This window comes from Leuciscus leuciscus (genome assembly GCF_965113295.1).
Source record: "Leuciscus leuciscus genome assembly, chromosome: 3".
Lineage (NCBI taxonomy): Eukaryota > Metazoa > Chordata > Actinopteri > Cypriniformes > Leuciscidae > Leuciscus > Leuciscus leuciscus.
Window position 1 is genome coordinate 60,350,936 of NC_138727.1, and position 15,350 is coordinate 60,366,285.

Consider the following 15,350-nt stretch of genomic DNA (forward strand, 5'->3'; position numbering starts at 1 on the left):
CCTCTAGAGGAAGATTTAAATAATGCAGATTAATTATGTTCATTGTCATTTGTCCTTCTATAGAGAAGATGAAGCCTGTATGAGCTCTCAGTGTCAGACACTGTAACCTCCACTAGGTGGCGCTCTTTCAGTGTGATTAATGTAATATTCAGTCAGTGCTGATGGTGGGAGGAGCCAGTAAAGCTGATCATTACTGATAAAGAGCTGAAGAGGAAGGAACTAAAGCAGACAGATGTAGAGACAGAGAGATTCACACAGAGAACATTCAGCATAATGACAATGAAGATCCTCCTCATCTTCTTCACTTTCTCCCTGATCTCAGGTCAGAGCTTTTCTCTTTCATCACTGCAGTAATGATGCTGTTTTCTGTTCATGAGGTTTCTGATCACAGTATCAATCTGATTGACAGGTGCAGTGAGATGTGTCAGTGTCACTGGATATTCTGGAGGAAGTCTTCTTGTTGATTCACAGAAGACTTGGTTCAGTGCAAATACTAAAAGCTTTAACAAATTACCTGAGTGGAGAAGTATATTGAATGATATGAAACATGATAAATGGATCAATAATGGAAAATTCACATTGTTTAGAAATAATGAGGGAAACCTTATGATCTACATTAGAGGTTTGAATGAACATGACGCTGGAGGATACTGGATTGGTGTTCTTTACAAGTGGGGTATAGATATGACTTTAAATGTGGAAGAAGGTCAGTCATTTAAGATCAAAGTCTTGGTGTAGTAAAATTCCTAATCATTTTTAAAGCCTGCATAAAAGTAAAATATATGTATATATATATATATATATATATATATATATATATATATATATATATATATTTGTAAACAACAGATTCATGTTATAATATTTCAAAGACAGTGATAGTGAATATTGGAGAAACTGCAACCTTCAGCTGTGAATATTCACAGAATCATATTAATGATCCCAAAATCATATTCAAAGAAGGAAAAGACTCTATTGAGACGATCTACAGCACCTCGAAGAAGACCGAAAGATTCAGTGTTTCTGATGACAGACATAAAAACCTCTTCAATGTGAGAATTACTGCTGTGACTCCAGATGATGGAGGAGTTTATTTATGTGGAGTTTGGATCAACAGACACTCGTACAGTTACTCCATTATTAATACTGTTCATCTACATATTAGTAGTAAGTAAAACAAACTTTCAATCAAATCTTATATAAAAGTTTCTAAAATCAGTGTGTGTTTAAATACAGAAATATTGTATAAGCACCATAATTAATGTAAAATATACCTGTTCTTTGTTTGCAGTGGCTCCAGTAGTGAGACGTGAAGGAGAATCTGCTGAGATTTTCTGCCCTTATGATTCAATCTATAAATCAAAGTCAAAGTCTCTCTGTAAGGGGAAGTGCTCCACTAGAGATAGAAATACTCTCAATGAGACTGTGAGAGAAGAGAAAGAGACCAAGACTGACAGATTGACTCTGAATGATGATGTCACTGCAAGTGTCTTCACTGGGACCATCACTGGACTGACAGCAGAGGATGCTGGGAAATACTGGTGTGCATTAGAGAGAGACGTGAATTATCTTTACACTCATCTGATCGTCATCATGAACGAGGGTGAGGAAGATTTATACGTCTGAATATGTGAAACTATGGCTGTGAATTGATGTTCTTATATTTCTAATATTTCCAGAGCTGAACTTGACTAAGTATGAAGGAGACGACGTGTCAATCCAGTGCAAACATCATGATGAACATCAGAAATGCTTCTGCAAAGCACATGAACCCTCCATGTGTGTGAAGGATGGAGTTTCATTGGAGAAGATCAGAGATGATCGATTCTCTTTCAGTGATGAAGCTTCTACTGGAGTCTTTACTGTAAACATCACTGATCTGAGAGAAGAGGATTCTGGGATATACTGGTGTGGATCTCACATCACCACTAAAGTCACTCTCACTGTAAAACAGGGTAAGTAATATTATTAAATTATTTTGTATTTAAAATTAAGTTAAGTAATTGCGTTTTTTTTTTTTTTGCGGAAACTGGCTAAAACGTGTCTCAAGGACAATGAACAGAACACACACCTGTTAGAGCATGTGACTAGTGATGGGGAAAGTTACTTTTAAAAGGATCATGTTACAATATTGTGTTACTCCCATAAAAAGTAACTAATTCCATTACTTAGTTACTTTTTATAGAAAATAACGAGTGTGGTTGATTGTTTCCTCTTTCACACCTGACTTAAGTCTACCTGGGTCTCGTCTACAATCGACGTCCCAGTTCAATAATATTTATACTCTAGCGCGTCTCCTCATCGACGTCGGCCGAGTCCCCTAACCCTCACAGCAATAGCTAAACAGACTCCACACAATGCCTTCAAATATGCTTTAATCACGGACAGAGGATCTCAGACAAATATCAGAGAGAATCCCACCAGCAAAAATAATACAACAGTTTTTATAGAATTGGAATATAGCAAAAGTGACATGATACATTAGGCTACATAATTTCCCTACAATTTGATTGGTTCTTTATATGCAAACCCTTCTGTTACTAGGTTGAAGCAAATCATCTTTCTTGTTTGCTCTAAATCACTAGTTCTGTCTGGACCCACACATCTGTCTGGTTTCATTTCCTCTATTTGTTATATTTGGACACACACTCAGTCACAAGTTTTTCAGTAAAAGGGTTTGGAAACATTTAGCATTCAAAAGCATATGAATGTTATTCCTGCAAGAAAAATAAATGTTAGTTATGATTCATTAAAAAAATCCATCACGTGAGTTACATTACATTTGGTTAACTTTTTCACATCTGGGCTAGGCTTTCTTTTATGATTTTTTATAACAAAATAAAATACTACTTTTATACAAAAGTGAACTGAATAAGCCTCAGGCTGAAGGGAATATAAACTCACGTCTGTACAGTAGAGTGCGCAGCTCAAACAAACCTTACAGCTGTGCTTCCATTCTGGAATACAGAAAAATAGGACGCAGGAGAGGAAAGTTCAACACTCTTACTTTAGCAAAAAAATAAATAAAAAAATAAATAAATAAACACAAATATGATGTTTATCTAAAGTGATTTGTACCTATAAGTATGGCTGAATTGGATAATTGACGGACAGCAGCAAATACATTGGTTAATAAAGTGAGATGAAATACATAAAGTATGTGCTATTTCATATTTAATTATTGCAGGTTTGTGTAATATTCTGAGTTTGCATTTCACAGTTTTAATTAATTTAGAGGAATACTGAATCTGTTTTTGTGCCAGTGAAATGAGTAAATGCTCATATTTAGTCTAGAATTACAATAACCATCATGTTCACACACAGCGCACACAACGCCTCTGCACTTACTCACATTTTCCCTCAACATGAGGGCAGGAGAGCTGTCAGTCAATAAATGGGGAAACAAAGTAACTTGCATTACTTATTTGAAAAAAGTAACTCAGATACTGTGTTATACATTTAAAAGTAATGTGTTAATTTACTAGTTACTTGAAAAAAAGTAATATGATTATGAATCTCAAGTTACTTGTGTTACCCCTTAAACAAGAACAGAACAACCGGGGTATAACATGAGAAGAACTGACAAAGAATAGAAAGAAACAAAGGGCTTGAAAACACAACCAAACCAATTATTGAAATGAACCACAGGTGTAACCGAATCAGTAACCAAGGCAACAAACTCTGTAATTAACATACAGATGGTGGACAACCAGAATGAGACTTTTACCGCCGCCGTTCCCGCGGCGGCAAAAATGGGATGTGTATTTGCTGCCTTTTACCGCTGAGTGGCGCTGTAATCACAGACTTTGAAAAGTGTCAGTTTATTCTCTTTATGACGTAATCTGCCGCGGCAGTAATCTGAGCTGAGGTCACAGATAAATTCAAGATAAATATTGTGGTTAAACGATTCAAATTCATTAAATATAAACAAAGTAGACACACGTTAACATTGTGAGCCCAGTTTTTCTATAATTTAGAAAGGCTATGTCAATAGGTTACTTGTCATTTACTTCGTGTTAATTTAATGTGTTTGTAGATGTATTAACTGAAACATAACAGTGAAATAAATTAAATTAATTTACCGTAAAATTAAAACATTTTCAGGACTTGCAGTTACTAACCGATGTTAGTCGGTTTAAGCATTCTTTGTTATATTCAGAATTAAATAGGCTTACATGTTGTTATGATTATCAATTGAATTCTTTAATAAATAATCAACCACAATGCCTATTACTGCCGCAGCAAAAATAAACCAGTCGAATTTCAAAGTCGTTCGCGAAATGGCTATACCGGGTGGCGCAAGTGACAGGGCAAAACAGCAGCAACTGCGGCATTTTAAAAGGTAAGTTTCCTATCTGTTTATTAAAAAAAAGATTTGATAGTTCTGTTTATTAAAAAAAGAGAGATTCAAATCTCTCTTTGAACAAAAATGAGACTGATTGAATATGTAAAAATATAAACAAACAAAGCAGAGAATAAAACAGACTTTTAGGGAAAAAATATAGGCCTATTATGCTACAACAGAATTGGTTAACATTAACGAAAGCAAAATATGTAAAAATACATTTCAAACAAAATAAAACAAAACAAATTCGTGGCCGAGTGGTATAGGCTATAACTTACGTTTCAATAATTCAGATGACACGGCTTCAAATCCCGAACAAACATGGGCTACTTTTTTATTATTAATGCAGAGAGATTTGATAGTTCTAAAATATTGCTACACCATATTGTTTTTTTCTCCTATAGCCTATATTAAATATTTTATATTTATAAAATAAAATGACCATTCATTTCCATTTTACATTAGGGACAATTTTTATCCAACAGAATGGCTGAATTAACATCTGCATAATAATAATAAACAGCACAAGGTCTTGTAAAAACACTTTTTTAAAAAAAATTTAGAGACAGTAAATTGCTAATGTTAAAAAAATAAAAAAATAAAAAAGAATGTAACAAACTTCTAAAACAGAGAAAATAGTAGACCTAGGCTATTCAGACGATAGCTCTGTGGTCAATGCATTAACAATAGCCTCTCGGAGCTTCAAACGATCTGAGATCGAATCTCAGTGTAGCCGACAGACAGTGTTTATGTTTTTCCGTTCTTGATGCTTAAATATGCATCTGTTTATTAAAGTCAATCATCTTGTTTAATTATCAATTGTACATTACAACATAAATTTGCTACATTCCAGTTGAGCCGCTGCAAAGACGACACATCTGATAAAGGAAGACTGTCAGCCGATCGCACCAGAAAATGAAGATGATGAAGCTCGTCTTTAATCTGCTAAATTATTTTTTTTGTGTGTGTGTGAATCATTCACGAGATTGAGATGACTGACAGTGATACCCGGCCATAGCAACGGAAGACATTTTTCAAAACAGATCGAACAAATCAGAAAAATACTTTCAATACAGTATTGCTTTCAATTAAAAAATAAACAAAGAAAATGTAAAAGAAAATTAATTAAGTTTGAAAACCCATCGCACATTTCAAGGTATGAATAAAGTGTCGGGACAGTTTTTTTTATTTAAACAGGGTTGCATCAATAGAGTTTATTCCCTTTGTGATGCAAAATAAGAAACACAGACTCTTATTCTTGCAACATTTTACATTTCTATTGTCAAAGAAATTGCAGCTAAATTAAAACGGTACAAAACGAAAAAAGTTCAAAGCAACATAAATTAAGAACAGGCGTTTTTCTTTGCCTCTCTCGCGCTGGATATTTTTTTAGTAGGCTACGTTTGGTCTCCCTCAATGCGCGCTCCGGGTCTTTCTCGAAATTAAGCATTTCAGCGTAAAAAAACACCATACAGCTGATAATACTGTATATGTCGCTGTGTGTCATCCACACAAATCACGAAAGAAAAAACTGTAACAAATAGCTTTTGTTCCTTCAAAGATACAACATGCCTTGCTGAATTCAACTTACAATAAAACGAGGTGGGTCGCGAATTAAAGAGCTCTGTATCTGCTAAATTGAAATTGTGTGTAGAAAACCTTTAAATACAATCAATAAAACTACAATATATAATTTAATAAGATATAGGGCCTACTGTATAGGCTATGGACTTTTGGAGATTTTGAGATTAATCCTTAAAAGAATTTAGCCTTTGCCTGCTCATCAGGCTCAGGCTGGCTCCGACACTCTCCATATGAAAGACGGAACATTAACACCTCTGTCCTGCACCCCCACGATAAAGCAACTATTGCCTTCTCCAAACCCCCCACAGGCTAGCTGAGTTTGCAAAACAAAACAAAGAGTTTGCCACTCGTCGTGGTGTGCCAAAACACTTAATTATTAACTTCAATATTTCATTCAAAACAATCTCAAAACGCTTTGTGGCATTTTGAAAAGCCGTGGATGCATTACTGCCACTGGAACCATGAACGCAACAGAATACTGGTTCTGATTTTATTGTTTGTCGTTTAAACGTCATATATATATATATATATATATATATATATATATATATATATGTTTTAGAACTAGACAAATCTCTCTGCATCAACAATAGACTATAAAATGCATTAATAGGCTAATATAAAAATATCAGTAGTCCAAGATATGTTGGGGATTCGAACCCGTGTCATCTAAATGATCATAACGTAAGTTCAACCACTCGGCCACGAGTCACTCGTTGCGACATGTCCTAACGTTCCAGTGTGTGTTCGCTCACACGAGCGAGAAGCGCTCTTCATTCAAATGAACGCGCCGCCGCGTTTGTCGAACACTAATTCAACATGCCAGAATAAAACCTGGCATTGCACGTCAGCTGGAGCGCATCTCATCCTCCTAACTTAACGAAACTCAGCGTATGCCTCACACAGACATGATAAATACATCAAATACACAAAGCTTGAAATGTCTTCAAACGAAATAATTCAAAACGAAAAGAAAAAGGCTACTCTCTGATTATGTCTTTATGTGCATTTCTCTCTAGGTGCGTTCACTACAAATAGCCTATGGCGATCGTCAACTTCATCTTTGCAGTCGACACTGTCAGAAAACACTTGTTTATTGATAAAAATCAATGCACGCATCACCGGATTTACAAATAGGCTACACATCTTGTTTGTTGCACGCACACATATTATGTCGAAAAAACGAAATATTATGTTGAAATAACATTATTATTAATAATACATCTTTTAGAATATTTGATTAAATGCTGATTGTTGCGCTTGTTCAATTTAATAAAATTAAAACTTTAATTGTGATAATTAAAATAATTGAAAATTAAATATTTAGTGGCCAAGTTTTGCTAATTTATTATATAGGCTATTATATGCCTATTGCCTATATTAAGTAGGTCATATTAAGGCATATATTAAGTTTGTTTAGGTGTTATGAGAAAAATAAATCTAACGAAATCTAAAATCTAAATCTAATAAATCTAAAAAAAAATTCTAACGCCAATTCAACATGCCAGAGTAAAACCTGATTTTTGAACAATGCGTAACGCCACTCGCCTGGTGTGCCAAAACACTACACAGTAAATTCCACAGTGTTAAATCAACACTGCTCAGAGCAAATATGGTCCCACTCTACAGAGTGTTAAAGTAACACTAAAGCAGTGTTAAAGTTAATGAGATAATTAAGTGATTAATTTAGTGATGATTGAGCATTATTGAAGACACCTGCAGTTAACAAGCAGAATCACTGAAGGAGAAAATCATAAATTGTAAGTTACCATTATGGTGATGGGTGTTTGCTTTAGTTGGGCTCTTGACCATTATATATTTACTTTAGAGTTAGTTAGGCTCTTGTATCTGAGTTATAACTGCCAGATGAACAAAGAAAAAAAGTGATCTGATGGTGTTGGTTATATTATGACATTCATCATTTGAACTTGATCACTGAACTCATTATGATCCTTATTTCTGACTTCGATTTATGTTGTTGGTTACAAAATAACTGTGAATCTGCATAAATATCCAGAATTTTTTATATAATATAAAGGATTTCTTAAAAGTTGTTTAAAACAAAAAAATATTTCCTTTAGGCACACACAGACGTCAAGATTCAGTCTATGCATCTCAACAATGGTGACGAGCAGAATATTCAATTAGGAAAAGTAAATTAAATAGACAATTCAGATCATAATTTATTCATACCGCAATGCATGATGGGAGCCATTAATGAGTTGTGATTGGTGGCAGCCACTGCAACATGCTTTATTATTGTCACCATTGTTGAGATTCACAGGCTGATTATTGATGTCTGTGTTTCTAAATAAATTAATTTGAAAGTGTTTTGATCAGAACAATGTTTATGAAATATTTTGGATTATTAGTAAAGTATTGATAATCATATGCTGTTAAAATCACAAAGCTGCTGGTAACAAGTTAAACCAAACTATCTCAATAAGTTTCATTTTTCAGATCACAGCATGATTACGTCAAAACATAACCAACACTATCAGATCACACTTTACTTTGTTCATTTTACTGTTATAAATCAATAACAGCAGACAAACAACAGTAAATATTAAAGTAAACATATAAGGGTCAAGAGCCCAACTAAAGCAAACACCCATCACCATAATGGTAACTTACAATTTATGATTTTCTCCTTCAGTGATTCTGCTTGTTAATATCAGGTGTCTTCAATAATAGTCAATCATCACTAAATTAATCACTTAATTATCTCATTAACTTTAACACCGCTTTAGTGTTACTTTAACACTCTGTAGAGTGGGACCATATTTGCTCTGAGCAGTGTTGATTTAACACTGTGGAATTTACTGTGTACATTTTAAACTTCAATGTTTAATTCAAAACAATCTCAAAACGCGTTGTGACATTTTTTTAAAGCAGTAGCCTAGCATACATTAAGGGCATTGAAACTAGGATCTTAACTAAAACGCGTTCCGCATAATCTCTCAAAAATTATGCCACACTACTCCATTTATTTATTTTTTAAGGACTGCTTTTGAAATCACAATAAATTACTATGCAATTGTATCGCTCACGAGAGCTCTTCATTTATCTAATTCCTCAATAGAATAGTAAAAATATTCAGCGTCATTGCTCCTAATATCGTCTCTATTTTTAACTTTTGATTCTATTTTTTCAGTTCTAAAATTGATTCTATCTTTGGTTCTATTCTGTTGTAGCCTAATAGGCCTATTTATATATATGAAAAATATGCCTCTTAGGCTTAGGGTTTTATATTTAACCCACTTACATTTTAAAATACGGCAATTGCTGCTGTTTTGCACAATGTCCCTTTGCGCCACCTGGCGGTCATTTCGGGAACGACTTTGAAATGCGGCTGGTTTATTTTCGCCGCGGTGATTTCGCCGCGGCAGCTGGCGCGGCGGTAATAGGCATTCTGGTTGTCCACCATCTGTAGGTGGGAAAACTAGAACAAAGCAAAACACAGGAAAATGTCTCAGGTTACGACTGTAACCTATGTTCCCTGAGAACAGGGAATGAGACACTGCATCAAACGCTAGGGGAACGCCTCAGCGTGACTGATGACTGAAAACACTGTATTAAAAAAAAACGACAAACATATTGGCCAGCGTCAGCCATGACATCATGCTCAAGCACGATCAGGCAGTATAAAAGGGCGCCTAGAGAACATGTCATCCACTTCTTCGTGTGAAGGGACTGTACAAGCAGACCAGAGGCATAGCGACGAGACGCAGTGTCTCGTTCCCTGTTCTCAGGGAACATAGGTTACAGTCGTAACCTGAGACGTTCCCTTTCGAAAGGGAACTTGCACTGTGTCAAGCGCTAGGGGAACGATCTACCCACGCTGCCATGCTGAGGGGATGCTTTAGCAACTATGGCTGTTACAAGCACAAACACATTAACTCAAAATTAAAGCCCCTTACTGCTTACACGTCAGGCTAACAGTAGCACTACTCCCTACGGCCACTGCTCGAGCTCCAGCTCAAAGGCATGGATTCCACAGCCCGATTTTCAGAGGGGGGTTCCTTTAAGGGAGTACGGCCCAGAGCCTATGGGCCCTGGCCTGCTACTTTCGAGGGGACCAAAGTCAACCCCCATTCCAGGGAGGCTATCATGCTTGAAGCTGAAGCCAACAACCTTTTTAGACCTATGGGAAGCGGAGGCCTCAGCAGGATGGCTCAGAGAGCAGAGGAAGCCTGCACCCTTACTCCAACGTGGTCTCCAGAACTTATTCTCAAAATGTGAAAACTTCATAGTGCAGAGCTCAGACAGAGAAAGGCTAAAAACAACTCTCCGTTATCGAGATGGCCCTTATTCTGTACTACTATCTGCAATACTGTTTGCGTGGAAGCCTCAGCAGGATGAATCTTGAAGGAGAAGAGGCCTGACACATGTTAGAGTACAGCTACAGCGCGCAGGGAGCGAGGGGGCCTAGGTTCTCTCCTTTAGAGAGAGGCCGCTCCCCCATCTCTACCTGAGAGGCTGTTTGCCTGGAGGCCTCAGCAGGATGACCCTCAAAGTAGGGGAGGCCTGACACACGTAGTTAGGAGAGCTAGCTCGACTACCACCAGAGCTCAGGGTGCGACGGGTCTAACAACTACTCAAGAAATGAGGAAGAACCCCTTCCGCGCTCTACCGAGCTGTATATATGGAGGCCTCAGAAGGATGACTCTCGAAGGAGAGGAGGCCTGACACATAGAGTTAGGAGAGCTAGCCCGACTACTACCAGAGCTCAGGGAGCGAAGGGCCTGAAGCACCTCCTCAGAGAGGGAGGGGCCACTTCTCAAGCTCTACCTGCAACGTCTATTTGCATGGAAGCCTCAGCAGGATGACTCTCAAAGGAGAGGAGGCCTAACACATGCTAGAGTACAGATCAACACAGCCAAACTGTATATATGGAGGCCTCAGCAGGATGACTCTCAAAGGAGAGGAGGCCTGAAACATATAGTTAGGACATGTATATATGGAGGCCTCAGCAGGATGACTCTAAAAGGAGAGGAGGCCTGACACATATAGTTAGGAGAGCTAGCTTGACTACCACCAGAGCTCAGGGGAGCGACAGGTCTAATAACTCCTCAAGAAATGAGGAAGAACCCCTTCCACACTCTACTGAGCTGTATATATGAAGGCCTCAGCAGGATGACTCTCGAAGGAGAGGAGGCCTGACACATATAGTTAGGACATGTATATATGGAGGCCTCAGCAGGATGACCCTTGAAGGAGAGGAGGCCTGACACATATAGTTAGGACATGTATATATGGAGGCCTCAGCAGGATGACTCTTGAAGGAGAGGAGACCTGACACATATAGTTAGGACATGTACATATGGAGGCCACAGCAGGATGACCCTTGAAGGAGAGGAAGCCTGACACATATAGTTAGGACATGTATATATGGAGGCCTCAGCAGGATGACTCTTGAAGGAGAGGAGACCTGACACATATAGTTAGGACATGTATATATGGAGGCCTCAGCAGGATGACTCTTGAAGGAGAGGAGACCTGACACATATAGTTAGGACATGTATATATGGAGGCCTCAGCAGGATGACTCTCGAAGTAGAGGAGACCTGACACATATAGTTAGGACATGTATATATGAAGGCCTCAGCAGGATGACTCTCGAAGTAGAGGAGACCTGACACATATAGTTAGGACATGTATATATGGAGGCCTCAGCAGGATGACCCTTGAAGGAGAGGAGGCCTGACACATATAGTTAGGACATGTATATATGGAGGCCTTAGCAGGATGACTCTCGAAGGAGAGGAGGCCTGACACATATAGTTAGGACATGTATATATGGAGGCCTCAGCAGGATGACTCTCGAAGGAGAGGAGGCCTGACACATATAGTTAGGACATGTATATATGGAGGCCTCAGCAGGATGACTCTCGAAGGAGAGGAGGCCTGACACATTATAGTTAGGACATGTATATATGGAGGCCTCAGCAGGATGACTCTCGAAGGAGAGGAGGCCTGACACATTATAGTTAGGACATGTATATATGGAGGCCTCAGCAGGAGGCCTGACACATATAGTTAGGACATGTATATATGGAGGCCTCAGCAGGATGACTCTCGAAGGAGAGGAGGCCTGACACATTATAGTTAGGACATGTATATATGGAGGCCTCAGCAGGAGGCCTGACACATATAGTTAGGACATGTATATATGGAGGCCTCAGCAGGATGACTCTCGAAGGAGAGGAGGCCTGACATATTATAGTTAGGACATGTATATATGGAGGCCTCAGCAGGATGACTCTCGAAGGAGAGGAGGCCTGACACATATAGTTAGGACATGTATATATGGAGGCCTCAGCAGGATGACTCTCGAAGGAGAGGAGGCCTGACACATTACACTTCTCATTCATTCACAATTGTGTATATTTGCCATGAATTTTCTGTTTGCTTGCTGTTTAAATTTATACATCCCAATTTATCTCTAATCATTATGTGTTTATGTATTTTCAGATTTCTCTTTGATCAACATTATTTCTTTGTGTTCGACTCTGCTTCTGATTGGAGGATTCGCTGTGACTGAGTGTTTATTAAGATAAGGTGATGCTGTCCTTCATACACACACATAAATGTTTATCTAAATGAGAACATATCATTGACTGCTGTTTAATATGAGGCTGATTATAACTACAGACTAACCCGTTAGGTTTTTTTTTCTTCAAAGGGACGTGTTGTCAGATGCATCTCACTGTTGTTCATCGCTGATGTTGTAATGTGATCGTAGGCATGAGTTCATCATCAAACGAGTCACAGTGAAGCAGTGAGTCTGGGTCTTCATTCACTGAAGTTCTGGTGTGGTTTTGTCTGTAAGTTTCACTCCGCACATCATGTTTTTCTCTTGTTTAATCTCAGATCGCACATTCTTGAGCAAATCCAAATGAGTCCTCTGCACACTTACCCATAATCCCCTCTGATCTACACCTGCCACTATACACTATATGCACACTTACCCATAATTCCCTCTGATCTACACCTGCCACTATACACTATATGCACACTTACCCATAATCCCCTCTGATGGCGTCACACATAAGCATGAAGATCCTGCAGACACCTTCAGAAAGATGGAGGTTTCCTCTGACTCCACCGCTGTCAGTTACTGCAGACTGAATCCACTCGCTGACAGCAGAGATCACAGATCATCACATGACCAGCAGTTCAGCTCGACCTTTGACAAACAAAGAATTGTTCTTCAAACCACACATTCAATTACTTGGTTATCAATAATTGGATAGGAAGTTTATTTTAATGTTGATATTAATCTTCAAAGCAACAGTCTTTGAATTTCTTTGCTATAAAGTGTTTATGTTTTTCCCTTTTTGAAAGATTTCAAAGATGTTTCAAAGATTTTTGAAAGATTTGCGGTCGCTACTGGGCGTTTCAACTACTGGTTGCCTAGTAACGTTTGTGAATGACATTCACAGATATTATTCCATGTTATGGACGAATCAGTTTTCTTGCTGCTAAAAACTCATATTTTAGAGAGAAAAGACTAAATATAAATAGAATCAGTTAATAAATTCTTAATATTAAAGATGAACGAGAAACCGCGAGTGCTCTTTGCCATCATGGCTATTTATCTGGGTTCATGAAACCCTGAAGTTGCTGAGCAAAGTTTCTGATGTTATTGTGATTATATTAGTGAGATCATGATCAGACAGCACACAGATCTATATCTTCTATGTGAATATCTCACTAAGTTTTTCATGAATGCTGGAGCTGTTATCGTGATGAACATGTCGTTTTCCGTCCAGCTCAAAACCACAGAAAACGATTGGGTTTAAGAGCATTTTTCTGATATTACATACTTTGTATTTAAAAGAAAATAAATAACCAAATCCAATATAAGAATGCAGTCTGTTCTTTCAACTAATCATGTAAACGTTCAAAACGGCATGAGGAAACTATTTGTGTCTTGTGTTCTGGCTGACCATCGTGTAATTACAGTAAATCTTGAAACTGGAGTGGAATCTGAAAATAAACAAGATAAAACACATGATGTGCAGAATTAAAGTTACAAATGAAACACACAAGAACGTCAGTGCATGAATAATGAATGAATTGTGTATTGACAAATAAACACAACATTAATATAAAGGCAAAGTGAGAGAAAGACATGTTTATCTTAACAACAATGGACACATACTTTCCAGTCCATAAAACATATAAATGAAATGCATTGATATATGAAAAATGTTTAATCCATGAACAATTTTAATATGTTTATAACATATCCCAGCTCTTCCTCCAGAAGGGTTTAGTCGGGTCATCTGAAACATTTGTTAGAGGGAAGTGAAACTGCAGTCATAAATAAGTGTGCATTGTAAAATATCTACTTGCTTTTTATTTTATTTTCTGTGGCGCTAATACATTTTACAGTAATATACACTGGCATTCACATTTATTCTGTTATGAAAACATGTAAATCTCCTCAGTAAAAGAAAGAGTTAATAATGAGGTGTTTGCAAACAACGGTGACGTGTTTTGTGGGCGGATCTTTCCTTGTGGCAGAAAAAACTGTTCTGCAGGAGCACTCTGAGGAACACACACACACACACACACACACACCCGGAGGGAGCGATTGGGGGTCCAGTGTCTTGCTCACGGACAGCTCAGTTGTGGGTAATGAGAGTGGAAGAGAGCGCTGTTCATTCACTCCCCACACCTACACTTCCTGCAGGAACTGAGACTCAAACCCACGGCCTTCGTGTTTCAAGTCCGAATCTCTGACCATTAGGCCACAACTGTCCCCACTCAGCATCAAATTGCTCAAGATGTTTCTGTATGAGAGTGGGTCATGCATTTCCTGATGCATGAATTATCATTTTCATTATGTTTTGTTTAAACCTTTTATTTTAAATTGTTTTAATATTTAAGCTGTCTTTAATTAAGTACGTTTACTGAGGCCCCCTAAAGACACATTAGATGTAGATTATATTGTCGCCCTCTAGAGGAAGATTTGAATAATGCAGATTAATTATGTTCAGTGTCATTTGTCCTTCTGTAGAGAAGATGAAGCCTGTATGAGCTCTCAGTCTCAGACACTGTAACCTCCACTAGGTGGCGCTCTTTCAGTGTGATTAATGTAATATTCAGTCAGTGCTGATGGTGAGAGGAGCCAGTAAAGCTGATCATTACTGATAAAGAGCTGAAGAAAGAGGAAGGAACTAAAGCAGACAGATGTAGAGACAGAGAGATTCACACAGAGAACATTCAGCATAAAGAAGACTGAACTCAACTCACAATGAAGATCCTCCTCATCTTCTTCACTTTCTCCCTGATCTCAGGTCAGAGCTTTTCTCTTTCATCACTGCAGTAATGATGCTGTTTTCTGTTCATGAGGTTTCTGATCACAGTATCAATCTGATTGACAGGTGCAGTGAGATGCGTCAGTGTCACT

The 15,350-nt window shown here is 37.9% G+C and overlaps 1 protein-coding gene across 1 annotated transcript; it reads left to right on the forward strand.

Annotated features, from left to right (window-relative positions):
• Positions 1-283: 283 nt before the first annotated feature.
• On the forward strand, positions 284-12,915 carry LOC309493755 (polymeric immunoglobulin receptor-like). The gene is made up of 8 exons (XM_082162982.1): positions 284-322; positions 410-706; positions 850-1,167; positions 1,292-1,603; positions 1,680-1,955; positions 12,404-12,490; positions 12,615-12,710; positions 12,803-12,915. Exons 2-6 carry the CDS (start codon positions 541-543, stop codon positions 12,487-12,489), a joined length of 1,158 nt encoding a protein of 385 aa, XP_082019108.1. The 5' UTR covers positions 284-322; positions 410-540; the 3' UTR covers position 12,490; positions 12,615-12,710; positions 12,803-12,915.
• The last annotated feature ends 2,435 nt before the right edge of the window (positions 12,916-15,350 follow it).

What these genes read in the sequence shown, in the direction of transcription:
- LOC309493755 (XM_082162982.1), top strand. Translation starts at nt 541, where the DNA reads ATGAAACATGATAAATGGATCAATAATGGAAAATTCACATTGTTTAGA. An exon ending in TGTTCATCTACATATTAGTA is followed by an intron (nt 1,168 to 1,291) that starts GTAAGTAAAACA and finishes CTTTGTTTGCAG; the next exon opens with TGGCTCCAGTAGTGAGACGT. An exon ending in CACTCTCACTGTAAAACAGG is followed by an intron (nt 1,956 to 12,403) that starts GTAAGTAATATT and finishes ATGTATTTTCAG; the next exon opens with ATTTCTCTTTGATCAACATT.